This window comes from Mus musculus, chromosome 7 (genome assembly GCF_000001635.26).
Source record: "Mus musculus strain C57BL/6J chromosome 7, GRCm38.p6 C57BL/6J".
NCBI classification, from domain to species: domain Eukaryota; kingdom Metazoa; phylum Chordata; class Mammalia; order Rodentia; family Muridae; genus Mus; species Mus musculus.
This window is the reverse complement of record NC_000073.6, coordinates 100200776-100228648: the sequence shown is the minus strand read 5'-3', so window position 1 is coordinate 100228648 and position 27873 is coordinate 100200776. Positions and strand designations below refer to the sequence as shown.

Below are 27873 nucleotides of genomic sequence, written 5' to 3'. Positions count from 1 at the left end.
ACAATTTTTTGAACAGGATACTTCCAATAAATAACTGCCGGCAGAGGAATGAAATAAGAGGAGAACCCTTGTCACATTTAATAGCAAAAGGTGATACCAGAAAATAAGAGTGAAATAGACTAGCGAATACCTAGCCAGCGATTACCTAGTGACAGAGGGTGGAAACACAGCAGAGCAACATAGTGAGTGGTTAGTAACGTTCAAGAACCAGAAGCCACTTTCTGGTTCTGCAGAGAAGGAAGTCAAAGGAGAAAGAGGAAAGGTGATGGATGCATAGTACACAGAGGATAACTTACAACGATGAGAATGAGGACGAAGTATTTTGACCATGAGAGATGATACTCACTGGAAGGGAAGGGGCAGCAAGGGAGGAAGCGGGACTGCGGTGTAGCCTACCACAAAAGAAAGAGACTGCAGTCGTCCCTGCCCAGCCCAGCCCGCCGGGGAAAGCAGCCCCTGCATAGGTGAGAGGCATCGCCCAACTCCACTAGCCCTGCGCTGGCTGGAGCCATCTCCCCTGGAGCCTCCAGAGCCCTGGGTGGGTACCGGAAAGGGTGGACTGTGCGAGGGTGAGCAGAAAGAGGGGACAGATGCCGGGGTGACCAGGTACCCACCTTGTCCCAACGCAGCCACTGCCCGATGGCCGTGTCTAGCTGGGGGTCCCCAGTGAGGTAGGGGGCGTGGAGCAGGTTAGAGTTCAGGTCATCATCTGCGTTCTCAGCCATGGTAGACACACGGGTTTGCGGGCCCGAGGGGCGGGCGAAGACACTGAGTCAGGGGGGCTCTAGGTGCGCTCACCAGGGTCCAGAAACCCCCTCCTTGACGAAGGGCATCGGAGACCAACCGCGAGCTGTTCAGTCCGCGCCAGCTCCTGCCGCAGCTCCAGCGAACCCGGAGAGAGGGCGGAGACAGGACAGCCGCCTCCCAGCAGACTAGCTCCGGATCTCAGCTCGAACTGACTGAGGCGGGCGTGAGGCGAGAGAACAACAACAGTCCCAGATGTCTGGGTCGCCGCCTTCGCCCGCGCCGCCTTAGGCCCCGCCCCCGCGCCGCCCGCGCCGCCCCCGCCCGCCCCGGCCCGTCCGAGTGCCCGAGGCATGAGGCGCGAGCCCGGGAGCGCGCGCCCCGCACCTCCGCTGCAGCGTTTGCTGTCCGCTGAGGCGACAGTGCACAGCTGGCTTTGTTTTTTTAATGCCGTTCCTCAGCTGTCTTTCCCTTATCACCCGCCCCGCACTCGCACGTGCGCCTCCACCTGGTGTCCCCGTCGTCTCAAGCAGCCCGCCTCTGCACTCACTAGGAGAGTCCCCGGCGCGCGCAGGCCCCACCCTCTTCGCCTCAGGGCTTGGTCTCGCTTGGGAGCCCAAAGTGGCGCGCGTGACGCCTCACGGGAGTTGTAGTTTTCCCCGGTTCCCCGAGTTCTGTACACCCGTTGCCTTTCCCTTCCCTCGGAGAGAAAAAGCACCACCTGTTCCCTGACGCTTCTTACTTATGTTGTGCAGTGGTGGTCTCCTGCTTTAAGGTAAAAAAGGAATGACGTAAGGAACAACGGTATCTATTTGTACTTGAAAGTTTACGAGTCGTTTTTTGTCATTTCATTCATCCTGTGTGGTAGGTTGTATGTATATTCCTTTCCCACTTTACACAGAAGGAACTGAAAGGCAAACCGAATTTTCTGAGCAGTAGCGTTCCTGAGAAATGAATGCGGGTTTCAGTCTGTTATGTTACCTCAGCTGGCAGTTGTTTTTGTTCAGTTGTAGCCGCGGAATAGAGGTAGAGAGAATATAATGTCTGGAAAATAGATAAGAAGGTTGTCAGATGATGGGTCAGCATTTAACCCTATTTTAAGAATGTACAAACATCATAAAATTCATGAACAAGTAGGAATACAGAGGAAAAAAGAAATGAACACCTTCACTTTCTTTCTTCTATAAATGTGCGCCTTTCAGGTCTCATTACTTGAGGCCAGAGAAATACTGAAGTCTTGTATATGGACCACTCTGCTTTCTCTGTTTTTGAGACAGGGTCTCCTCTATGGCTTTGGCTAGCCTTGAACATAATATACGCCAGGCTGAAATTGAACTCTTGAGTGCTGGAATTCCAGGTGTGCACCACCACACTGTGCCAAATACCTTCTTGGTGTGACTTGACCAAGTATATTAAAACTCTTCCTCATCAGCCTTTTGCTCTTGTAAGGATTATATAATATTTATAGCATGACAGTACAGTAATTGAAGAAATAGTTTTAGAGTGTTTTGAGGCTCAAAGATAAAAGACATAATAAATCCAAAGTATTCCTTTTATTTTTTAAAGACATCATTTGTTCTAATAAAATCCAAACTACTAGCATAAAATAATTGTATTGAGAGATTCTGAAAAATAATATATGTCATTGTAAGGGGTTGCAGTGTTTGCCTTAAAAATCAACAAAACAAGAATTATGCTAGGAGCTGATATTAGAAGAATATAAACAATTCCCTTCAAGAAGTAAAATCTAGGGCTGGAGTGATGCTTCAGCTGTTAAAGCTAGGGTCACAACCAAAATCCCCAGAAATAAAATCTGGAGAGATAGGATATGTGCAAGAATGTTTAGTCCACGATGAAGAGCTTGCTGCAAATAGTGGAAATGAAACCATCAAGCAGGAGGACCTGCACTGGGATTTCAAGAACAGGAAATAAGCCAACTGAGAAAAAAGGAGAGGGCATTTCAAATCCATTAGTGAGTGATTCTCAAGTCCACTATGAGGTTGTTTAAAATATATTTTATATTAGTGAACATAAATCCCAGCAATCCTGAATTTTGAAATGGCCGCGGTACCTCCATAAAGATAGCTGTTGATTGTGACCTAGATGGTCATTATCAAAGTACATATTAGAACCAACATGTTGGCATCCTCTGGAAGCATATTAAGAGATGCAAATTTTAGTACTCAGTAAAGTTCTACTGAAACAGATTTGCATTTTAACAAATCTAATAATTAATATTTAAATATTTTATGCAGTATTTTTTATGAGGCAATTTCCCCCCCCCCAAGACAGGGTTTCTCTGTATAGCCCTGGCTGTCCTAGAACTCACTCTGTAGACCAGACTGGCCTCAAACTCAGAAATCCGCCTGCCTCTGCCTCCCGAATACTGGGATTAAAGGTGTGCGCCACCACCGCCTGGCTGAGACAATTAGTTTTAAATACCAAGTAATAGTACCAAATCAGCAACTTTCAATATATGAAATGATATAGGACATGTAGTAAAAACAGGAGAACACAGGCTCTACTTAAATACCCCTTTCAACCAATGTTTCCTTACTTTTATCAGCAAAATCCTAACAGATATTACGGGTTACCTGAGTCTTCCCCAACAGGTTAGTTAGACTTATTGGTTAGACACTGAAAGGTAACTACGGAGACTCTCAATTCACTCAATCTGAGAACATTGTGTGTCCAGAAGGGGAAGTTGGGAAACTCTCAGAAGCTTTCCATTTCTATTGGGGTTTGTCCAAAGGGTCCTGTGTTTTTACTGTATTTTTATTTGCTAAAAGTTTGTCAACTCTGTGACTGTGAAAGTGAGGTCTTGGTTCTCAGAATGGAAATGCATTCTGAGAAATGAATTGTGAGGCAATTTTATCATTAGATGAACATCATAGAGTGACTATAGCATCATTTTGTAAGGAAAAACCTTACGAGACCACAGTTACATAGGCAGTCCCCTTTTTGACACAAATGTGACATTATACATAATTGTATACTATAATCAATAATGTATGCATTTTTGTTATGCCATATGCATGTATCAATTATACGTGTTATATATATTTATAGTTGTGTCATTGTGTCAGTCAGCTATCCATTACTGTGACAAAATGCTTAAATAAATCAACTTAATAGAAAAAAAGGTTAATTTGGGCCTACAATGTCACAGACCTCAGGTTATGGTCATTTGGCTCTGTTGTTTTAGATGTGTGGAAAAGCAGTCTGTTACAGCAAGGAGTAAAAAGTAGAGCAAAAGTTGGGTGTGGTGGCACATGCCTTTAATCCCAGCACTTGGGAGGCAGAGGCAGGCGGATTTCTGAGTCTGAGGCCAGCCTGATCTACAGAGTGAGTTCCAGGACAGCCAGGGCTATACAGAGAAACCCTGTCTTGAAAAAACAAAACAAAACAAAACAAAAAAGTAGAGCAAAGATGCTCACCTCATGGTGGCCAGGAAGTGTGAGTTAGGAAGAGGCTTGTAGGTCTCAATATGCTATTCAAGGACATGTCCCAGTGGCTGGTCTACAGTTTACAATGGAAGCCCAAAGAAGTTGGTTCTGATAATGGTGAAGGAATGTACCAGCTACAGGATAGGATAAATGGATTTACCAGGAAGAATGAGAGCAAATTTGAGGTGGGGAGAGTTTCCTTCTTCCATGTCTTTATCTGGGCTAGTGGTATCCAGGCTGAGTCTTCCTGCTTCAGATAATCTAATCAAGGAAATTTCTCACAGAAGTGTGCAGTGCCTTATGTTTTATTTGGCTCCAGATACAGTCAAGTTGACAAGCAAGATCGTTAGCTATCACTACCATGTCCTCTAAAGCCTTGCCAGGTCCTGGATGTGGCACACTAAATACAACTCAGGAATAAGATATTAAATCCTTTTAAAATTTAAAATATATTGTTGTGTGTATGTGCGTGGTATGTGTATGTGCGTGGTGTGTGTGTGTGTGTGTGTGTGTGTGTGTGTGTGTGTGTGTGTGTGTTGCAACAGCATATGTGTGAAGGTCAACAAACTACTGTGGGAATCAGTTCTCTTATTCCACCATATGGGGCCTTGGAATGGAACTAGGGTCATCAGGCTAGGTGGCAAGTACCTTTACCTGCTGATCCATCTTGTCTGCCAACAAAGACATTAAATCTTGAAGAAATCTGTCATTTTGTTTTATGTAAAGAGTATATTCTCTTCTTGTTGCTTACTGAAATACCTGTCATAAACCCTAGTTAGCTTTTTATTAATAAAGGGTGTGTGTGTGTGTGTGTGTGTGTGTGTGTGTGTAAAAAGGAAGAATTATGTAAGCAATGTCCTCCTTTCAGGCCTCTTCTGATGCACGGAACTATAACAATAACAAACAGAAAGAGATCTTCGTGTAAGGTCTAGCTAATGGCTGCAGGCACAACAGGGCTACAGTGAAGCAAAGTGACAGACCCAGGGTGCAAATTATAAGGAGGCCCTGCTCTCATCCTTGTCCAGGTGTAAAGCTGCTGCCTGTGTGTGAGTGCCTCATTCCATTTTCAGTATCTATCTTTAGATATGATTCAGATGCCATATAATCTATGCATTTAAAGTATTCAATTAAACGGTTTTTAAAAATCATTCATAGATGCATATATATATACACATATATACATACATACATAAGAATTTTAGAACAACTTGAGAACATTTTCACCATCTCGTAAACCCTGTGCCCTTCACTATCAGCCCTCTTATCACTCAAATCTTTTGATACTCCCCCCGCCCCCCCCGTCAAAGCAACCACAAATACATCTTTATCTCTTTAGAGATTGCCCCATTGTAAACATTTCCTCTAAATGAAACCATGTCATGTATGGGGTCACTGTCATTGGTTTCATTAATTAGCATAATTTCTCTAAGATTTACTCATTTTAGCTGGGTACGATGGCTCATGCCTCTAATCCCAGCACTTTGGAGGCTAAGGTAAGAGGATTGCTGTGAGTTAAGGCTAGCCTGGCTTACACACTGAGTTCTGGGCCAACCTGGGTTACCGAATGAGATCCTGTTCCAAGACAAGAAAGAAAGATCTGTCCATCTTGTAACATGCTCAGGCTTTTTGTTTTCGCTTGGTATCTCAATAAATACGAGAAGTATTAGAAAGACTCTAGCACTCTTTCGTGATAAAAACATACAATAACCTCGGGGCTCAGGGAAACTTTGTGTCTGGAAGAGGTCTACAGTTAGCCAACACTGTAATTAACAATGCAGTACTGGGCTTGGTCCTCAGTAGGATGAGGACCAGGAAGGAAAGGTCTGCTGTTGCCATTTTCATCCAGGGTCTAACTAGTGCAACTGAACAACAACATAGAAAAGATGTCAAAGGCATTCATATTGCAAAAGAAGAAATAAACTATTCAGAGGTGACATGATCTGTGTATATAAAAATTTTATTAGAATCAGTAAATAGATTCTATAGGGTTTCAAGCTATGACATCAACATAAAATCGAATCTAAACATTTGAGCTCTGTGGAAATGAAGTTAACAAAATAATTTTCAATAGTATCAAAAAGAATAAAATGTTGAATATTATATCTCACAAAATAAGCAGAAGACTTGCATTCTGAAGTCCCATGTTCATATATTCATGTGAAGATGAAGTTTCAGAAGTTATACCTTGTTTTTCCTTTCATTTCCTCGTGATGTTCTTATGTGTCTGTTTGCTAGTTACCATTGACTTATGTGTCCATATTCATGAGATCTTAAAAAATATATTTTCTTGTGATATATTTGCCTGTGTTCAAGACAATACTGTCCTCATAAAACAACTTAAAAGGCGCACACTCTCCTCTTTTGATGTTTGAAAGAATTTGCAACAGGTTGATGTTAATCCTTAGTTAGATGGGAAACGGAACACCATGCTTCTGTGACTTCTCAGGACATGCCACCTTCACCCCTAACACAGCCACCAACCCAGATACTTCACGCTTAGGTTTTTAATTTTAGTTACTATATTTCTGTTTATAGAGTTACTTTAGACTCTTGCAAATTTGGAATCATATTTCCCATGCCTTCCTAGTTTCTACAGAGATCTTCAAACCTTAAAAATATATATCTATAGTCAGTATAGTTGTCATCTAAAATACCTATGCTTCAGGTTTTTCTTATCATTTTTTTCTTAGATCTTAAATCATGGGATTTAGTTTTTGTATATATACATATGTTGGACATTATATTTGGAAACTCACTTGTGGGAATAAATTTAGACTCTCAGAGAATGTTCTCAGCTCTCAGGAAGATGTGCCTTGTTCCCGGGAGTTCAGCCATGTTGAGGCTTGGGATATTCTGCAATTGTTGTGAGTTTCTAGAAACGAATTCCATGCACCTTCTTGTTCTTCTAGAGTCACCTCAATGTATTGGAGCCCTGACGGTTTTGAAGAGGTTTTCCTGTCCGACTACCAACTTTGTATAAATCATGGCTTTATTGCCTATCTTATTTGCTCATAAGAGTTTTAAAATTAAAGCCACAGTTTTCAACACTGGTGAATGCTTTCAGGTCAAAAGCTACATTCTATGCAGTTTCTCTCTGGTCTAATATTTTCTCTTCACTTTTGGCCTGTTTTTTTTTCATACTGGCCTGCCATTTCTCCTGTATAACATTAAAGAAGGTTAAAAAGTATTATTCTACTTATTAGCAAGATGGTTACCACAAATAATCTTGCTGGAGGGTTTACTGTAGTCTTATAATTACCTAATGACTGTAAAATATTATGTCAAGTTGATCTGTTAGGATTACTTACCTCCATTTTTCTCTTATAATAAATAAACTACAATGGCTCCCTCTGTGCATCAAGCTGGGTTCGTTTGGTTTTTTGTTTGTTTTCTGCATTTTTCCATTTATCTAAATTATCTAAATTATTCAATTACAGGGTAATATACTAAAAATATTTCAGAAACAATTTCAAAGAACTGGACTAGTTTTTTGGGAATTAAATTTCATGGTTTTAATCTTTTTAATTAGTTTTCTGAGAATTTTGTACAATCTATTTTGATCATACTTATTTTGATCATATTCACCCCTCCTCGACCTAATCTCAGATCTATCACTCCTTCTCTACCCCCCCAACCTTGTCCATCTATATACATATATGTTTGTGTGTAAGTGTACATATATGTATATATGTGTAATATATACTACATATATATTTATGTACACACGCACACACACACACCCATCAAGTCCAGTTTATGCTACCCATGTATCCCTGGATGTGTAGCCTTCCACTGAATCTTTTAACTCCTGTCACAAAAGTAATGTTTTTTAAACCAAATAGAATAAATTAATCTTGGATACCTAAATAAATAGTGCTCAGGCAGAAGATGGACTTTTCTTAGTTTCCTTTTTAAGTATTAATTCTTACATAAATTATTTAAGTTTGACTTAATGTGATGGATACCTTAGAATACCTTTGTAGGCATCCTGGACTCAGGAATAAACAAGACAGAGAGGCCTGGGCTCTGCCCTGAGGAAGCTTCAGGTGGTAGAGTTTACCAAGGTCATCATGGTGAGTCCTGGGATGAGAGTCGTCCCATATGCAATGACAGGGGATGATAGGCGTTTACCCCAGACTATAAAGGGTCACGGAAGGCATCCTGGAGGTGTAAACAGCTGAACTTGGTAAAGTTTGAAGTTAAAAATAATCTTCCTCTTTAAGTGCTATGCTAGCATTCTTCAGCTAGAGCGTTTTGATATATGTATCATTCTGAACTTTCAAATTCATTTGAGGTTCATTTTCTTGCCCTAACAATGGTTCATTTTCTAATGAAATATAAGATCCAGCTTCTAATATAATGTGTGCACAGTGTAGTGCATGTACACAAAGGGGAATAGAATCTATTGGAGCCAGCTCTTGTTTAGAGACTATCATTGTATGGTGATAGTTCCTCAGTCTGATATATCTTGGATAAATGGCTAATTTTTCAACAAAATGAAAAAGAACCTATGGATTACTATTAAGGTGAGGAATAAAGGGCTATAATTTTCTGTTGATTTTATTTTTTTAAAATGTCTATGTAAACCAATAAGTTATACACATAATTAGAAGTTTGCAGAGCTATTAAGTATACATATGTACAAAATTATAAGTTTGAACAAGTTACATGCACATATAAAAGTACATTATTAATTATATGTCCATATATATTATACAATATCTTATAACATATAGTTAGGAGATTTTCTTCCTGTGTAAATGTGTTTGTATGTGTGCATGTGTGTGGTGTGGACGTCCAGGTGCATGTGGAGGCCAGAGGCTGACATTAGGTGTTTTCCTCAACTATTCTCCACTGCATTTTTTGAGGCAGAGTCTGTCACTGAACCTGGAGCTCACTGGTTTAGCTATACTGGATGGTCAGCGAGCTCCACGGATCCTGCTGCCTCCACCTCCCCAGAGCAGGGATTACAGCTTCACACTGCACATCTGGCCTTTATTTGGGCCCTGGACATGGTCCTCATGTCTGTGTAGCAAGCACCTCACTGACTGAGCCATCTGTCCAACCTCATGGGTTTTATCTTTACCTTTTCTATCCATCCTTTAGTTAAAATCATCAATGAGTCTAAATATGTTTATCATCTATAGCTGCATTCAGCTGTATGTGACCAAAAACTAAACAAAACCTAGGTGGGCTCCCTAAAAGGAGTGCATTCTCCTTCTCCACACTGCACAAGAAGTCTCTGGAAAGGCAGACTGTATGTAGATGGTTAGAAAGGTCATGAGTAAGCCTTTTGGCTGTATCTGGCATGTCGTTCCTAGTCTCATAGTCAGAAGAGGACGTCACCTTTGACATCATGTAGACATTGTATGCAAGAATGTGAAGAGTGAAAGGTTCATGTTGTCACCTCTGCCTGCTGACCCCCTTTAAGCTCTTTTCCCATGAGTCCTTGGGCTCCAGGGGAATGGGCCAGCCTGCCTAGCTGACTGGGTCCCAGGGAACTCAACTGGCTGAGCCTCTCAGGTCAGGTTACTTAGGTGATTCTTGTTTAAATAGTTATTAGCTTTATTCTGGTGTTAATTAACAAACAATTTTGTTACAAAGTAGATGGAAAGCCCTAGCCATCTATTAGAAAAAAGGTTTAAGTTGTCTGTGCAACAAACAACAAACCATACCTTAATGGCTTATAACCATAGGAGTGAGTATACAGTATTTCCAGAAGCAAGAAGTTTTGCATTGAGCCCACTCCAGGATTAATTTAGTCAGTGGTCCAGACTCTTTGTCATCTCTATCTCCATAAAGGCAAGTAGGTAGGCCATTTCAGGTATCATCTCTGATCCTAAACATTTCCAAGGGCAGAAAAGAATTATGTGTGGTTTTTGTTAACCTGAGAAACTTTTTCCAGAAGTCCTTGGCAAACGTATACACCTGCATAATGACCCAATTGCAAGGTGCATGAGCCCATGTGAGTGCTTTAGATTAAACATGATTCCTGCCTGGCTGGGCTGAGGGAGCCCTAGGCAGGAAGATGGAACATGTGTAAATATGGAGTCCTGTCAGCATGAGAAAAGGAACAAGTGGTATATGCAAATACTCTAGCAGTGTTTGTTAAGGTCTGGGGATGAAACAACAAAGAGGAGAGAACAAATGCAGGATTGGAGACAGAGAGGCCACACTCAGCAGCATCAAAATACCCCCAGAGAAGCCAGGCAGGACAAAATGACTGCAAACTATTTTTTTTTTTTTTTTTTTTTAGCTTGTGGCAGGAAGATTGCAAAGTCAATGGCAGCTTGGGCAACATGATGAGATGTAGCCTCCAAATTAAAGGGGCCATGGAGATAGCTCAGTGGTAGGGTACTTAGCTAATGTGTACAAGACAGTGGATTTATCTCCATTACTGCAAAAGCAAAGGAAAGAAAACCCCAGGGAAGGCATCAAAAACTCATATCCCATCGCCCTAGGAAGCTGAAGAGGAAATGAGTTCATGCAAGGGTAGCAGGTACTTAACTCTCATGGTTGAGTACATAGACCTGACTTCAGAGGAAATAATAATTTGGCCTCATGAAGTATCAGATTACTGTTATAAACATTGTCCCACAAATAGCCCATTTCCGCTGTGCTATGTGCCCACCGAACACTTGAAGAAATTATTCTGATGTTTGATCTCAGTCAGGGCAGAGTAAGCCAAGATGTAAGTAAGTCAGTAGGTTCTGTGGACTACCTACTTTTATTTAAAGTATTCTCTGTGGTTGGAAAAAAATGTAATATTTGTGTAGAGTGATTGATCTTTTCTTTAAAACTTTCATGGGTCATTTTGAAAATATTTTTTTATGAAATCTTTAAAAACCTGAAGCAATGAAAGCCAATGACCCTAAAAACTGGCCATATGCCTTTCAAAACTGGTTGAGCCAGTTCCCTTCCTCCCCTTGTAAAATAAAGTATTAAATAGTTAAAACCAACCACAAAGATTGTGGTTTATTTATTACATGTATTCAAGATGAAAGGGGATATAGTCTCAGCAAGTCAGCTGGGGATAGCTCAGATTCTGTAGCTAGCCTTGCCATATTTCCTCCCCCTCCTCCCCCGGCCTTTGAACATGTCTTTTGGTTACCATGGGAACTAGAGGTCTTAGGGAAAAGAGATTGCTTTGAATACTGGACTAAGCAAGAGGAAGATTTGGGTACAGGTGTAGACAGTGGTTTTAGATAAGGAAACAATGAGAGCTGGGGTCTATGTGGATGCGTCTGTGCTAAGCTATTTTGCAGAGAAGCAGAAAAGACAGCCATTTTGCCTTGAAATATAACATGACACAGAGAACCCAATGCTTGATGGAGCAGTTCTGTGTGGCCACTGTGTTGTTTTCCTGGCACCACCGTTTTGGTGTCTTTAATCTGCTGAACATGAGTGGTGGGACCCAGCACATCCATCATCGCACTCCGTTCCCTAGCATCAGAGTATCTCCAATGCAGGCACATGACTGCTTCAGGATCTGCGCTCCTGGAAGGGATGTTGCAGCCTCCAAATCGAAGAGTAGTCATGGGGTATTAAGCTAGCTTAGCTCCTACAGCCCTGAAGATAAGCAATAACTGCTAAGCTGAGACTTGCTTAGAAGAGGGCTATGCTGGGTGGGCTATGCTGGATGGCTCAGTGTTTAAGAGCACTGGCTGGGTTCAATTTCCAGCACCCACCTGACAGCTCACAACAGTAGTCTGTAACAGTCCCACAGAGACCTGACACCCTCAGACAGACAGACAGACAGACAGACAGAATACCCACTTAGCAGTTTATTCTGTTCAGTTCTGCCTTGGGTACAGCCACTTCCTGGGGTCCCGCTGCCACACGTGCAGTTTTAGAAATTAATTCTGTCTTGTGCCCATCACAGAGGAAGACCCAGCCTTCGTTGTACATTCTGAGAACTATTTTTAGTTTTTTATTGGGATTTTTTATTTGTGGACGTGGAGAGCTGCATGCTCATGTGTGGAGGCCAGAGGACAACTTTGGTGAGTGGGTTCTCACTGCCCATGTGAGTCTCAGGGATGGAACTCAGGTTACTCACTGAGCCATCTTGCCATCCTGTAGTTTTCAAAATACGTCTTGTTAGATTTTATTGATTGCAGTACTGACTTGAGTCGGGGGATAGCAGCATTCTTGGTCCCTGAGAAAAAGAACTGGAAATTTCTCCTGCTCAAAGCTACTGCTGATTCATTGAAGCTAGGGGACTGCTTCCTCATGAATCACTGTCTGATTGTGTCACTTATTTATTATAAATCTGCCCTTTTGTCTTGTTTCCCTTTATTTCCTAATCTCATATTGGCAGAAAGGAAATGTGGTGGTGCGGAACCCTTGGAAAGTACATCCGTTCCGCAGCCCCAGCAGCGGTCATTTGAGCGTTGTGATCCCTTGACTTTTATTCTTTGCTTCTTGTTCTCGGGTTTTCATTCGACTGTTTCCGTAAGCTGTCTTTACAATGCATGAATTGCAAGGATACACAAAAGAAGCCGTTTTTATGACAGACTAAGGAAGGGATGTTGTGTTCCAGTTTATAATAGCGGCTGTGGAGATGCTTCATTTCAAAAAGACTAAATGCACTGCACTTAGAAGCAGCTTCAATAATTAAACTTAGGGCACCAAAACCCCCAATGAGTACTTTGTGATTCTACAGTATTTTTATTTAGGTGATAATTCAGTATACTTTTACTGTGTTGATGGCTTTACATATTAATACTTTATTTTCATTTCATGATCTGCATGTCAGACTGTCTTTATGATATTTCATTGTTTCTTTTTACCATATTATGGCCTATTTAAAACGATTTTATATTTGCTGAATTAGTAATGAAGACCCACTTTTGTTGCAACTAAATATGCAAATATTTAAGTCTCCGAGCGGTGACCGGGTCATCTGTTTCCCTGTCCCCTCCCCCATAGCCCATCTGTTGTATTTTGCAGAAATACTGGTTACATAATCTACATGCTGTCTTTAGCAGAAACTCACCAAACATCTGATATGTTCAAGGTAAAGCTGTACAGAATTTGTTGTAAGAAATTTTTAAAAAAAACATACCATATGATGTTTGATAATTTAGAAACATTTTGTACCATATGGAGGAGGTGGGAAGTAGACAGAGAGGAGATGGACCCTGGAAATTATAGACAAGGTATTTATTTAAGACAATGGAAAGGAAGGAGACGTCTGTAAACACAGATATATCTTAGGTAAAGTTCACTCTTATCTCCCCATGTTATCTTCCCTTCGTCCAAGGCTTTTTCCTACCATGTATCCCTATTTTACCCCTGTAAAGACTGGTGTCTCTGGGCCACTGTCAGTTAGCTCATCCCTCCTCCCACCTCAAATCTTGGCCAGTACAGTTTGTTATCAAATGTTTGTTATCGGGGCTAGAGATATAGCTCAGCTGGTTAAAAGCATATACGGCTCTTGCGGAGGATCCGAATTCAGGCCGTTCACAACCACCTTTAACTTTGGCTCCAGAGGGAATCAGACGTCTCTGGACTCTGTAGGCACTCACACTCATGTGTGTAGCTCTCCCCTCTCCCTGCCGCCACATAGACGCACATATATGTAGGATTAAAAATCAACCTTTCAAAAAGTTTTTCATTTGTCTTTTTAAAATTATGAATGAGTCAGAGTGGTGGGGCAAACTACACAAACTACAATCCCAGTAACCTGAGAAGTAGAGGCAGGAGGGCTGTGAGATCGAGACTAGCCTTGGCAAAGTAGGAAGACCCTGCTTTAAAATATTATGAGGCTGCCCTTGGCTGCACCGAGTGTTTGTCTTTTTAGTTTAGACGGGAGAAGAGTGCTCTGAGTGCTTCATTTCTTTCCACTTGGCTACAGGCATCTAAGGACCTCTCCATGAGTTCAGGCACTGAAGTAACTAAGCAGACACTTCTCTGACCATACATAGTAATGAATACAGTCTACCCAAAAAAGCTTGAAAATGTCGTTGAATGAACAGATGGCTACAGTTCTCCACAATTAGCCACAGAAAATCTCCAGAACAGAAATTGCATCTCCAAGGATTCCGCACTGTAATATTCAAGTGTTCCATTTTCATTCAGGAAGTAGTAAAATAATTATATAACCTAATATTTATTACAATAAATGTGACACTTAAAATCTAATTTTAGAAATCAAATGTGTGCATTGTAACACTGCACCATTGACCTCTTATGCTTTTTGGTAGCCCTAGTGTTATACTTGTAAGTTAAAAGGGTCAGTGGAAAACTAAGTAATATCAAAATATTCAGCTTGTTCTTTGATGACATCCGTATGTTATAATAGACCTCTATGCAATAGACACTTCACAGATCAATTCTATAGACTATATATTGAGAGTAAGAAGTTGCTTATATGTGTATACAGTTGGTCTAAGAAGTGATTCACTGCTCCAGATAGGGCCAGAATCCTTTCATGAGTTGATACTTCAATTGTTCTGGAAAAGAAATGCTCTCGTTTTACAAAGGTTGCGAGTCTTTCGTGCACTGCTGCCTTCCTCTTGAACCTTTTTCCCCATCCTCCAGCCTGCTCTGTGTCTCAGAAGGTTGGCCACTGTAGAATTCCTCACAGGTTTCCTTCCCTTCAGGCATTCAGTGGTGGTGGAGCCGTGGAGAACATTAGCAGTAACGGAGTGAGGTGTGTGCAGAGGTGGACTGTCATCTCATTTACCTGGTGACCCTCTCTACACAGCCTTGCCCCTCTGTAGTTCCAGCTACTGCTCGTCCTTCATCCCTTCAGGTTCACGGATGGTCATGTCTCCCCACCAAGCTCTTTCTAGCCTGAGGACACTGCCCTGATCTTTATGGTATTTTCACCCTTATATAAAGGCAGACTCCTATTTGACTCTCCTCATATGATCCAGTCTAAAAGGCTTCTCTTTCCTATTGAGACCCACATCAATATTTGGAAGTGGCAGATGGTCAAATTCCTGCAGATAATAAAAAAGGTCATGGGGAAATGACAAGAGAGCGAGATGAAAAGAGTCAACAGGTACGTTATCAGGGGGACCTAATGCCCAGTCCCCAGGGACCTGGTGTCTGCAACCTTTCCCTTCCACTCAATGGAGTTATTATTAGATCATGGCATCATTTTATTACTGTGAACTGTATACTCTGTGGCATACAGGCAAGTCACAGGAGGCCAGTAATGTTTGAGTTGAGTTTTCTGTTACTTGCCAGAAACCTGTGCGAGAGTCATTTCATGCCGTATAAACACTGCATAAGATAGACTGCGACTAGCTCCTGAGATGGGGACTAGGGTTTTGGATGTCATTGTCAGACACCATTGAACTGTGCAGAACTCATCCCCAGGCTTCCTTCCCTCCACCCACACTGGAAGTCTGAAGGAAAAGAAGCCTGCGGAGCTCTATAGACAAGCTGACTTCAGAGTTCCAGACCTCACTGTAAGGGTGTTTTCTATCAAGGTGTCTTAGTTAGGGTTTTATTGATATGAAGAGACACCATGACCAAGGCAACTCTTATATATAAAACATTTAACTGGGGCTGGCTTACAGTTTCAGAGGTACAGTCCATTATCATCATGCTGGAAAGCATGGCAGCATCCAGGCAGACATAGTGCTAGAAAAGCCAAGAGAGTTCTACATCTTGTTCTGAAGACAGCCACGACGAGACTGTCTTCCACAGGCAACCAGGAGGAGGGTCTCTACACTGGGTAGACCTCAAAGCTCACCCTCAACCACTTCTTCCAATAAGGCTACATCTACTCCAACAAGGCCACACCTCCTAATAGCTCCACTTCCCATGGACCAAGCATTCAAACACATGAGTCTATTCAAACACCACAAAAGGTATAGAACAGCAGTTGGACATTTAGTGGGACACAGATACTTACTTCCAGGTGCTCTGTTAGGACGTTCCTTCCCAGCACCCTTGGCAAAACTTCCCTTGCTTTTCATTGGCACAGATCACATCACATGCCTAACCTTGAGCTAGTAGCCAAGACAAGGAAGTAGAATTGTGCTAATTAATATAAATCTGAGCCACAAGATCTGGAGCGCTGACCAGGGGTGAAGTTACCATCTCCAGAAGCACCTGGGGGGGGGATAATAATAATAAAATCCAGGAGAACTACCAACAGGAAACAGAAGGGATGTTAGGGAGATGACCGTGTCTTGTATAGCTTACCAGCTACATAAGCCAGTAGATCACTTCCTGCTTAAACTAGGTATGTAATTTTTCCTTCTTCTCTAGGAGGATCATGGGACTAATCATAGGTCTGCACTGATTATCTGTATGACCCTGGATATGTGTATAGTTATGATTACTGAAAATTACTTTTATGAAACTGAACCTAGTTACCATTTAGCTTCTGTAAAATCAGTGCTAATCCTATTTGTCCACCTGACGAAATGACTGGGAAAGTCAAGTGAGATGGGAGACAAGAAAACATTTTGTAAATGACAAAGAGTGACATAAATGACAATGACCCTTGTTGGTTTGTGTGTGTGTGTATGTATCTGTGTGCATGTGTGTGTGAGCATCTGTGTGCATGTGTGTGTGTATGTGTGGGTATACTCATGTGTACACAGGTGTTCATGTGTGCAGGTACATGTGTGCAGGTCAGAGGAAGACCTCAGGTATTTTTCTTCAGGAGCTGTTCACCTTGGCTTTTGAAACAGGGTCTCCTATTATCCTGATGCTCACCAGGTAAGCTAGGCTAGCTAGCCAGGCAACAAAGCCCAGCGACCTCAGTGCCTCCCTAGCACTGAGAGTACAAACATGAGCCAGCATGCCCAGCTTTCTTATTGAGGATCTAGGGAAGAAAGCCATAAGCTCATCCTTGGCCAGCAGGCACCTTACCGATTGGGCATCTCCTCCACTCTCCGATGCTCTCCCTGGCACCCTCATTTTACTGTTCTAGGAACACTAGATTTTAAGTGTTCGATACAGTGTTGTTGCCTATTGGCACAGCAGCATTGCTGTGACCATACTCTGGAGACTGTTTTGCTCCTTTTAGTGAACAAATTAAATACTCCCAGCTGGTTTGAAAATACTCGGTTGCTAACAACCTCCCTAAGGTGTTTGCCTCTTTGCTTTTCTTAGAGGATCTCCCTCTGAGCTGCTAAGGGGCAGAGAGAGTTAAGGTGGTTGAAGCTTTTCTCCGCTCCCTTGGCAAAGAACCAAGAGCACAATCATTCTGATAAAGTCAGGCAAAAGTACTTAGAAAGTACTTGTGATGAGCACTTTTTGGTTCTAGACACAAATACATCATTAGTGTGAATTATCACAGGTCTATTGGGCTTCTGTGCAACTACATGTTGAAATATTTATTATGCTAACTTCAAGACATTGTACACACACCTACCTACCCAATGTGAAGGACTTCTATCAGTTGGCTACAATAAGGATAAATGTCTTGGAGGAAATGCTAATATTGGGAAAGTTGGCAAGGTGGGATTTGTAGTAGACTGTAGAGAGCTTAGGACATGTTAGAATTTTGATGTCACCTGGAGAGAAATAATCCACTTAAAATGTTATGCAGTTTGTTTGTTTGTTTGTTTTTGAGACAGGGTTTTTCTGTGTAGCCCTGGCTGTCCTGTAACTCACTCTGTAGACCAGCCTGGCCTCGAACTCAGAAATCCTCCTGCCTCTGCCTCCCAAGTGCTGGGATTAAAGGCATGCGCCACCACGCCCGGCTGCAGTTTTAATTTAATAAAAGTAAGCTTCCAGTAATCAGGATAAAGAGGAAACATGGATAATGATGCTTCCTCCCTATGGCTGTGCACAGCTGCACATTACACCAAATAATCCCGGCGCCTAAGACTGCGGTGATTCTCTCTGGGACAGTTTTCAAATACTTCTCCCTTCTCCCTCAGCCCTGGGCCATTCTTCAGTTGATCAATGAGTAAAGGAAAAATGGGACCCAGCCTACATACTTTGATAAACATATCTCACACACACACACACACACACACACACACACACACACACTTTTTGACTACTGTCCTAGCCTCGCAGCTCCCATTATTCTTATGCAATTCTTTATCCCATAGAAGCAAACAATTGCAGGGTAAGTATATCTCCATCTACAGCTTCAGAACCAGTCAACAAGCTTGAATCCTAAAGTGCAGTTCTAAAGTGAAAGCACTTCTTGTCAAGGACCCAGGTTCAGTTCTCAGCTCCCATATGGCAGCTCACAACAACCCTTGACTCTGGTTCCAGAGGATCTGATTCCATCTTCTGGCACCAGGCATGCATGTGGTACACATGCATACAGTTGGAAAAACATTACATATATGACAAATGTGACGAGATAGTTAAGTTTCTTTTAATTTTGTTTTTTTTTAAGACAGAGTCTCACTGTATAGTCCTGACTGGCCAGGAACTCAGTACATGGACCATGAACTCACGGGGATCTGCCTGCCTCTGCCTCCCAAATTCTGAGATTAGAGATATACACCACCATACCTGACTCCTTGAATTCTTGATAAAACATCCATGAAATGGAAATGTCCCAAGATTTGTCTGGAAGACAGTAGGCTGGCCCAGCAAGGTAAAGGGGTTTTCTATGAATAAAAGTCAAAAGAAGAGTCCAGCAGCACCGGGCATGGTGGCACACACCTTTAATCCCAGCACTTGGGAGGCAGAGGCAGGCGGATTTCTGAGTTCGAGGCCAGCCTGGTCTACAGAGTAAGTTCCAGGACAGCCAGGGCTATACAAAGAAACCCTGTCTCAAAACAAAACAAAACAACAAGAGTCCAGCAGTTGAGGAGCTAGAGAAATTACCCAAGGAGCTATAGGGAACTGCAACCCTATAGGTGGAACAACAATATGAACTAACCAGTACCTGGGAGCTCTTGTCTTTAGCTGCATATGTATCAAAAGATGGCCTAGTCGGCCATCACTGCAAAGAGAGGCCCATTGGACTTGCAAACTTTATATGCCCCAGTACAGGGGAATGCCAGGGCCAAAAAGGGGGAGTGGGTGGGTAGGGGATTGGGGGGGTGGGTATGGGGGACCTTTGGGATAGCATTGAAAATGTAAATGAGGAAAATACCTAAAAAAAAAAAAAGAGTCCAGCAGCATAGCGACTCAGAGAAAGAGCCAGTTCTGAACCCTACCCCAGCACTCAATAGCTCTGTGACTTTGAACAATGAACCTTGTTATTGCCATCTGCAAAATGGTAATAAAAAATAGATTTTTACCCCCAAGTTGTGCTGTGGTGGTACATGCCTTTAATCGCAGCACTTAGTAGGCAGATCTCTGAGTTTGAGGTCATCCCTGTCTAGAAAGTGAGTTCCAGGACAGCCAGGGCTACACAGAGAAACCCTGTCTCAAAAGAGAAACAACAGCGGCAGCTTCCACAAAGATTGGTTATAGATGAGGTAATACAAGTCAAACTTAGCATGGTGGCTAACAATTACTCAGGATGTAGGTACCACATAGGACAAGAGCAGGTAGAGAATATAGCCTCCCATAGAGAAGTTAACATTCCAAGACATATGCTTACTTGTGACAGAAGCACAAATCTTGTGAATATGTAACAGTGTGGGAAAACTCTGTAGGTAGACTGCGATGATGTATCCATGTGTGGCTTCAGGTGACTGGGCCTGACTGGGGTGGTGAGGGAATAAAGGAAAGACAGACAGATGGACACATGGGCACACAGAAAAACTGGGTCAGCTGCTGGAGAAGCCAAGCACTCTGAAAGTGTAGTATGCTTGTTATATAGAGTCAAATAGGGAGGCAGGGTTATTGCACCCAGCTGAATAAGGAGGCTGGTAGGTAACAAGGAGGCAGGATTATGCTGTACAGCTGGATTGGGGAGGCAAAATTAGCTAATATGGATGGGAGCAGATTCTGCAGGTGAGCAGTCTTCAGGCCATAAGCATGGTAGTGGTCAGAGAAAGAAAGCAATGGTGGACATGTGGACATTTTCTGTACACGTGCATACACACACACACATACACACACTATCCATATATGGCCCAGAGGAAGGCTTTGCCACTTCCCTCTGAGCTGCACCCTGAAGGGGAATGTTTTGCCATTCCTCCACGGGACTGAGGCTTTGGGGTCCTTACCATGGCACTGCCATGTCTACAGATATACCTTCATTCAGGATTTCAGTCATCCGTGCTCCCTTCCCTCCATACACTACAATATTCTCTTCCATCTTTGGGTTAGAAGCAGAGAAAGTTTATTTTACAGTGATTTTAGGATAAAAAGTCCTTAACACATTATATGCTCATTAATAAAGTATTTCACATTTTTTATTGTTATTTGAGTACTACTGTGATCCACTACTGTAAATAACCAAAAGTCAGGGAGTCCAAGACCTTGTCTTTCATCCAACAAACAGTTATGCAATGTTTGTCATGTGCTGGGCTCTTTGTTGGCCCTGGAGGAAATAGTGGTAAGAGGAAATAGAAATTTCAGCAATGTGAAGAAAGGAGACAGAGCAAATGGGCAGTTGTCATAGAGCATGGAGAATGTCTTGTTGGGGTGTGTAGGACATTGCAGACTTATTTACAGCAAGTACATTTGACTCTATCTGAGGACCCAGACCAAAGCAAATGTTGTTTTCCTCTGGAAATAAAGTACTGTAGACTATCTGAGCAGTAAGTAGGAGTTAGTCAGGATCATGCTGGAAATAATGTACAAGCCAAGACTAGCTCGCTTAAATTGTGAGCCCTTGCTACAGAGAAATGCTGATCGGTAACTTCACAGAAGTAGGACAGCGCCTCTGGTATTGGAATTTCATTCCTGTCAACAGAAAGTAAGATAAAGGCTTGAGATTCAGAGGCCCAGGGCGAATGAACAGTAACACTGCGAGTGACCCAGAGAGACAAAGGAGCAGAAAGCTGGGAGGTTGAGGGAATGTTCATCCCTCAATTCATAAATGGGCAGAACAAAGGGAAGGATGGTGGGAGAATCAGGTTCCCTGTAATGTAGCAGCTGATCTTGGTTTAGCCACAAGCTCCTTTTTATTTTGCAATTTGGAATGAGAATCTCCCTCTTAGAGACTCTAGTCTCTCCAGCTGTAAGCTGTGTGGGTTGAACTGTTGGAAAGAAGTCAAGAAAGGGCTGCTATGGACTGGGCATCAAAGCAGGCAGATACACAGGATCGAACAGCTTAGGCCTACGCTTCAGCAACATTGGTACTTGAGCCCAGACTGACCAAAGCCCAGAGGAATGCAGTGTCCGATGTTGAGCATAGGAACTCTCTAGCTACCAATTCTAGAATGGGAGCTACCTTTTCTAGATGTACGGCTCAAACCTTAGTTTTCAGAGGACAGCATGGTATGATTTCACATGGTTCCCTCTCTGCCTTCCTCCCTTCTGTCCTAGGGAACTCTGGGAAGATGTGTGGGGTGGGGGGTGATGATCTTGTAGAAGCAATGCCCAGACAGAAGACAACTGATTGTAAATGGTGCTATTTCAGTCAGCAGCTGGAGAACGACCTTGAGACTACTGTAGTGAACATTAATCGTGTCAGCGCAAAGCCCACCCTTTCTGCTTCCAATAGTACCCCCTTTCATTTATAACATCAATTCCCTTGCATAAATCTCATCATTCCTCACCCATGGCAAGAGGACGAACACTTCAAACCAGGAGGAAGAGAGACTTTGGTCAATTGGAATTAAAACGGCCAGTCTCTCTCGGATGGCAAAACGTCAAGACAAACCCAGAAGCTGCTGGTGTGTCCCTTCGGTGCTGGTGAAGTTAGTCGTGACTGCAGGCTCAGACTCAGAAAAGATGGGCAGGTGTGGTGGCAGTGGACAGATGTGTGAGGACGAGGCATGCAAAAGAATACAGTTGAGAGTGGTACACGTCCATAGCCCCAGTCCTCAGGAATTGAGGCAGGAGGATCGGGAGCTCAAGCCATCCTTGACTACATACAAGTTTGAGGCCAGCCTGGGCTAGATGAGGCTCTTTTCTCAAAACAAACAGCAACAAAAAATTTCCCTTGTGAAACTGTTGTATTTCCAGGAATGACATCTGCCTTGCTGATGTGAAAAATAAGCTTCTCTTTCACATTATGAAGTTTTTGTCTCTAGAACACCCCTCCCACCCCCGCCAAGCATTGCCTGTACCAGAAGTCCTTTATTTTCTGTGGGGGTAACTTATCTGATGGTTCCTCTGAGGTGCTTCTCATGGTAGACAAGGCAGGGTTGTTTCTGTTGTATATCTAGAATACAGGGGACAAGATGGCTCATTAGGTGACACACTTTCCTTGTAAGCTTAGTGATCTGAGGTCCATCCCTGGAGCCTATAGACAGGAGGAAGAGAGCTGACGCTGGAAAGTTATCTGACTTCCATACAGCTGCCATGGCTTGTGTATACCCCATCCATCCTCAAAGGAAATAAATAAATAAATAAATAAATAATCTTCAAATTACTAGGGCCCAAAGTCACAGAGCAGGTAAAGCAAGGTCCGGAACATAGGATGTGGCTATTTTTGTTTCCATGATGCAGAGTTCTTTGTCCACTCCAGTACTGGAGCGGCTCAGAATATTTCACTCATTTAATCACCAAAATACCATTGTGTATTGTGCTAGGGCCAAATACCATTTTAGATAATGTTGAAAGGAATAGTTTTCCCAACGCTGACAATCTATCATGTGTAACAGACTAGTGGACAGGCAATTTATAGGAAGTTATAGTAGAATCCTTTTGATGCAAGTTTGGGAGAGATCACTAAAGTAATAGGAAAGGATTCTCAGCAGGAAGTCCGGCTATCTAAATTGTTTTTTTTTTTTTTTTTAGATGTATGAATTTGGTGCTGGAGTTAAGAATGATGGCTGTTCTTCCAGAGGCCTAAGATTGGATCTCAGCACCCACATGGTGGCTCACAATCATTGTAACTCCAGATCCCGGGGACCTCTTCTGGAAACTGTGCCTCTTGTACACATTGCGCACAGACATACATGCGATAAAACACTCATACACATAAAATAAGATAAAAAAATTTGTAAATGTAAAAATCTGCTGCCTCTGTGATGTGCTCAGCACATCCTTGGAGTGTGCAGCCAGTAGCCAGCAGAGCCCTGTGCTTGCTCGCTGTGCCTGCCAAAGGAAAGAGCAGGTAGATTGAGATCCAAGAGCTGGGTGAGTTAGCAGACTGCAACCTGTAGGCCTGAGGCCTAAGGGCTAAGAGGCCCGAGGTCTAAGAAGTAGATGAGCTGACCAACCTGCCATTATTTACTGGTCAGGACATATCCCTCCCGTGCCTGCTCTAGTATCCTCCACTGACACCACAGTCCCTTCTCCCATCTCTCCAGTCTGGTCTCCCATGGAGCCCAGATCACTCTCTCCCTGCTGGTCTTTTACTGCCTTTGAGGTTTGTCTATCTAGGACTAGATCAAGAGTTTGTGTTTTCAACCGTCGACCTCAAAATGATGTTTAATTCAAACCAGGAGGACACCCTATCCGCTCTGGGAGGGCCTCGCCTGGAAGGCTGAGTATCTGAAACCTGAGGATTGCATGGCCTTTTCATGATTGGCTACTAATTATTTTATGCTCTTGACTGCGGGCTTTTGTTTTGTGGCTTTTTTTTTTCTCAGTGGGAGAAAGAAAGGAGAATAAAGTCCTTGTTTTTTTTAAATCCTAACATACTAAACCTATGGCATACTTTCTGCTCCCAGTATTCCTATCTGGTGAGGATAAACACCAGGTGCAGATTTAAAGGGGAGTACATATGGTTTGCTCTTCTGAGGGGAAACTGGGGTGTGTTTGGTAAAGATGAGAACTGTGTCATGTTCTTTAAGAGGTCTTCATCACGTGGCAGGCACACACCCTTGTGGATATCAGACTTCTTAGAACTGTCAAGTGGAATATTCTCCTCTCAGCATCTGCCCCTCTGTATAAAGAGAGGACAGAGTCGTGTTTCAATGCCTGTGTACCTTGGTCACAAAATTAATTCCCTTTCAGAGACGTTACAGTTCCTCATTCCCAGACTATACCACTTTTCACAATTCCAGTTAGGTCAGGTACCTTGGTAGATAAAATGCTATGCTGAAAATGTTATGTTGTGATGTGACATATATTACTCTGATTTTGCAGATTATTCTTTTCATTCTGTTATCTATCTATCTATCTATCTATCTATCTATCTATCTATCTATCTATCTATCTTATTTTAAGAGGCTGTCTAGTCTTATACTGTTGGTGGGGTATGGTGACACACATCTGTAATCCTACCACTCAGAAAGTAGAAGTAGGAAGATCAGGAGTTCAAGGCCTGTCTGGGCTACGTGGAGACTCTGTCTCTAATTAATTAATTAATTGATTAATTAATCAATTAAAAATCCTGGGCTGCTCTATGGAAGAACTGTAACAGGTGTTTGTTGTAGTGCCACAGATTATAGCCAAGAGGCACAGACAGCCCCAGCAGAGACAGACAGAGGCACAAGAGGTATACAGCAGCCCTAGAATAAGAAATGGGGCTTAGAAATCACACAGTGTTCTTTCTTCTGTAGGGGTTCTCTTTATTTGGCAGCGTTTAGATATGAATCTGGAAAGACTGCCCTCTTCCCACTTCTAGTCAACCACCCCTTCCAGTTCCTTCTTCTCTCTCTAGTTTCTGTCTCAAACTTTGAATCTGATCCAGGAGATGCAACAGGTGTTGGGTTTGCCTCTCAGTCGATCCTGAATCTTGGCTGGCAGGGCCCTAGGGGAGGAGCATGCTTGTGTGCCTCCCCCCACAATTGGCTGCCAGAGCGATTTCAAGATTTCTCTGGTGTCTCCAGGGGCAGTTCTAGTGAAAGGCTCCTTTTATAATTTTATTTATTTGTTTGTTTGTTTTGGCACATCCAATGGTTGCATAAAGTTTTTGGAAATCTGTTCCTAACTTCTCCAAACTGAGGTGTATTTTATCCAAACTTACCTTGGGTTTGGGTTTCCTAAGGATTCTTTTTTTCTTTTTTACCTGAAGCTGGTCCAGATGAGCTTCACTTCTTCCACAGGAGAAGGGGTGAGGAGGCTGCTCTAGAGCCCAACACAGTGCTTTGTACACTCAACAACTGTTGGTAATACCTATGCACAAGAAGCCTCAGTTTGAGTTCAGTTGTGTCTGCTCTTAGGATTCACATCATTTAGGCACGAGCAACGTGGCAATGGCCCGCACGGCAGCTCATGGCTACTCTCTGGCTGCTGAGAGGAATACAGCTAGCTGCAGGCCTCTAGTTGCAGTACCTTCTGGATCTGCTGCAGTGTTACCTCAGCCCCACTCCACCCTCATTACAGTCCCCCTGGCCTTTCCCCTCCTGACTGGCTCCTCCCTATCATCAGAGCTAAGTCTTCATTAGAGCTAAATGGAAGACTTAGGCTCCCATTACCCAGTTTTTCTTCCCCCACCTTTTAAAATGGGGGTGGTGGTGTCAAGGCTGCATTACAATTTGAAGTCTCCCAGGAACCTACTCAGAACACCTCATCCTAGGATCCTTCACAGATTTTTTCCTCAGTGAGATTTCTTGCATTTCACACTCCATCTGGGTGTCTGCTTCCTGGAGGACCCAGATAAGCACTCCAATATAGTAGGCTCAATTCACATAGAATTGGTGGGGGCTTTCCTCTTCTGGGGTGGAGGACTCACTCTAAGGGAAGTAAGGAAATACACAATTTGAGTCCAATAACAGAATCCTCCGGATCAAAGAGTGAGTTCAAATTTAACATCCGGTTTAGCATGCAAGTTTGGTTTTTGGTTTCATCGTGGTGGTGTAGTCGTCTCCTCAGGGACTTGTGGAGGGGAACTGCAGCTGAGGCATCATTGATACAAAGAAAAGCTGTTTTACTGAAAACTCTGTCAAAAAGACATAAAAACGGGCTTGATGGGCCAGAGAGACGGGCTTAAGTACACTGGCTGCTCTTCCAGAGGATCAGAATTCAATTCCCAGCACCCACATGGCAACTCATAACACCCTGTAACTCCAGTTCCAGGGGATCCAACACCCTCACACTGACAAAAATGCAGGCAAAACACCCATGCACATGAAATAAAAATAAATAAATTATATAAATAGCAGGCTTGAAAGATGGCCCAGCAATTAAGAGCATGTGCCACATCGGTGCAGATGACTGGAGTTAGGTTCCAAGCACTTGCCAGGTGGCTCACCAGTAATTCCAGTTCCAGGGGAATGTGGTGCTTCTGAAAGTACCTGCATGCACACATGCACACACACACACATGAACACACACACATGCACACACACATATACACACATGCACACATACACACATATGCACACACACATACACACATGCACACACACACATACACAAACATGCACACACACATGCATGTACACACACACATGCACACACATGCACACACATTAACACACACATGCATGCATACATACACACACACATACACACATGCATACATACACACATGCACACACACATACACACACATGCATACACATACATACATACATACACAAGCATGCACACACATATGCGCACACACATACACACATATGCACACACACACACACACATGCACACACACACACATACATATACAAGCATGCACACACACATGCATGCACTTGTGTACACAAACAAAAGCACAGTAAGGTGTTTTGAATCACAGACCACTGGAGCTAAAGGGAGCTACAGAGATCATCCAATCTTCTGTTTGCAAAACTATGTTTCATAGAGGTTTTTATGAGCCTGGGGCAGAGGGTCGCAGGTAAAACCTAAATATATGGTAGTTCAAAGAAGGGAGAGGGTTGTTGAATTTGATTCAGAGGGTAAAGGGGTGGGCAGATGAATGAATGTAGGTCAAATGGCTGATAAGTGGATGAGCTAGGAGGAGAACCCTGCGTTTCTGGCTGTGTAACTTTATTTTGGACTTTAGCTATTGCCTCTGTAGTGTGTTGGCTGTGAGCGACCCAAAGTGGAAAGAATTTGGGGGTCATGATGCCTGTTTTGTTTCTGTATTCTTACTCCTGGGAGAATGGCATATTAGATCTGCCTTTGGATGCAACTGGGTGACTCTAAACAAATATGCTTTTCCCAGAATCTGGTTTTCATTCTTTTTATATCCTCAGGCTTACAAGTCAGTTGGGACGAGGATACCAAGAGAACTGCCTAATGGAAGAAATCTGTTTGCTTCTAACTTATAATATGAACAACCTCAGCAGACAGATCAAAGCCTGTGGAAACTTCTACTGCCCTAAAGCAGTCTACAAAACAGCACTTCTGAGAGACATTTAAGGCATATTTGGTCCGCTCCTTTAGAAAAGTTCATATCAAAAACTTCTGGGAAGTGTTCTGTATTACATCTGTCGCTGGGATTCATGTTGCAGAGGGGAAAAAAAAAACTCTGAAAATCCCTCAAAATGTTGATTTCACCTATCCAATGCTTAGAAACTTGCTTGTTGATAGAAACTTGTGTTCAAAGAGTATTAATTTCCATTGTCCATAACACACTTGGGAAATGCTGGGAACAAAGCAGGTCTTGGTTGTGGTCCTGACTCTGCAAAAATTTGTAGGCTTGCTTTTTCTTTGAACTTCAAGTCCCTCATCTGCAAAATAAGAGAGTCAGAATCAATGATCTAGAGAGGGGAAATATAATACATAGCTGCCATGTAAGATATGGTTATGACATCAGGTCTCTATACTTACAAGAGCCCTATACTTGACTTAATTGTTTATTTATTTACTTATTTACTTCCATACATACTTACTTATTCACTCA

General features: G+C 42.7%; 1 protein-coding gene and 1 long non-coding RNA gene across 5 annotated transcripts in view; one reads left to right on the top strand and one right to left on the bottom strand.

Moving 5' to 3' along the window:
• Pgm2l1 (phosphoglucomutase 2-like 1) overlaps window positions 1–1376 on the bottom strand; it is a 51600-nt gene extending 50224 nt beyond the window's left edge. The window contains exons 1-2 of one of the 4 annotated variants that reach the window (XM_006508205.2): window positions 1295–1376; window positions 615–959 (exon numbers count right to left, since the gene is read on the bottom strand). In XM_006508205.2, the coding sequence (XP_006508268.1) occupies window positions 615–725 (111 nt within the window). In that variant the 5' untranslated portion in view covers window positions 726–959; window positions 1295–1376. Of the gene's footprint in view, window positions 1–614 lie in introns of all 4 variants that reach the window. The other 3 variants (XM_006508204.2, XR_378271.2, NM_027629.3) reach the window with 3 other exon arrangements.
• Gm34877 lies at window positions 1244–27873 on the top strand. The gene is made up of 3 exons (XR_869834.3): window positions 1244–1519; window positions 22935–23276; window positions 27224–27873. It is a non-coding gene; the product is annotated as a predicted gene, 34877 (long non-coding RNA).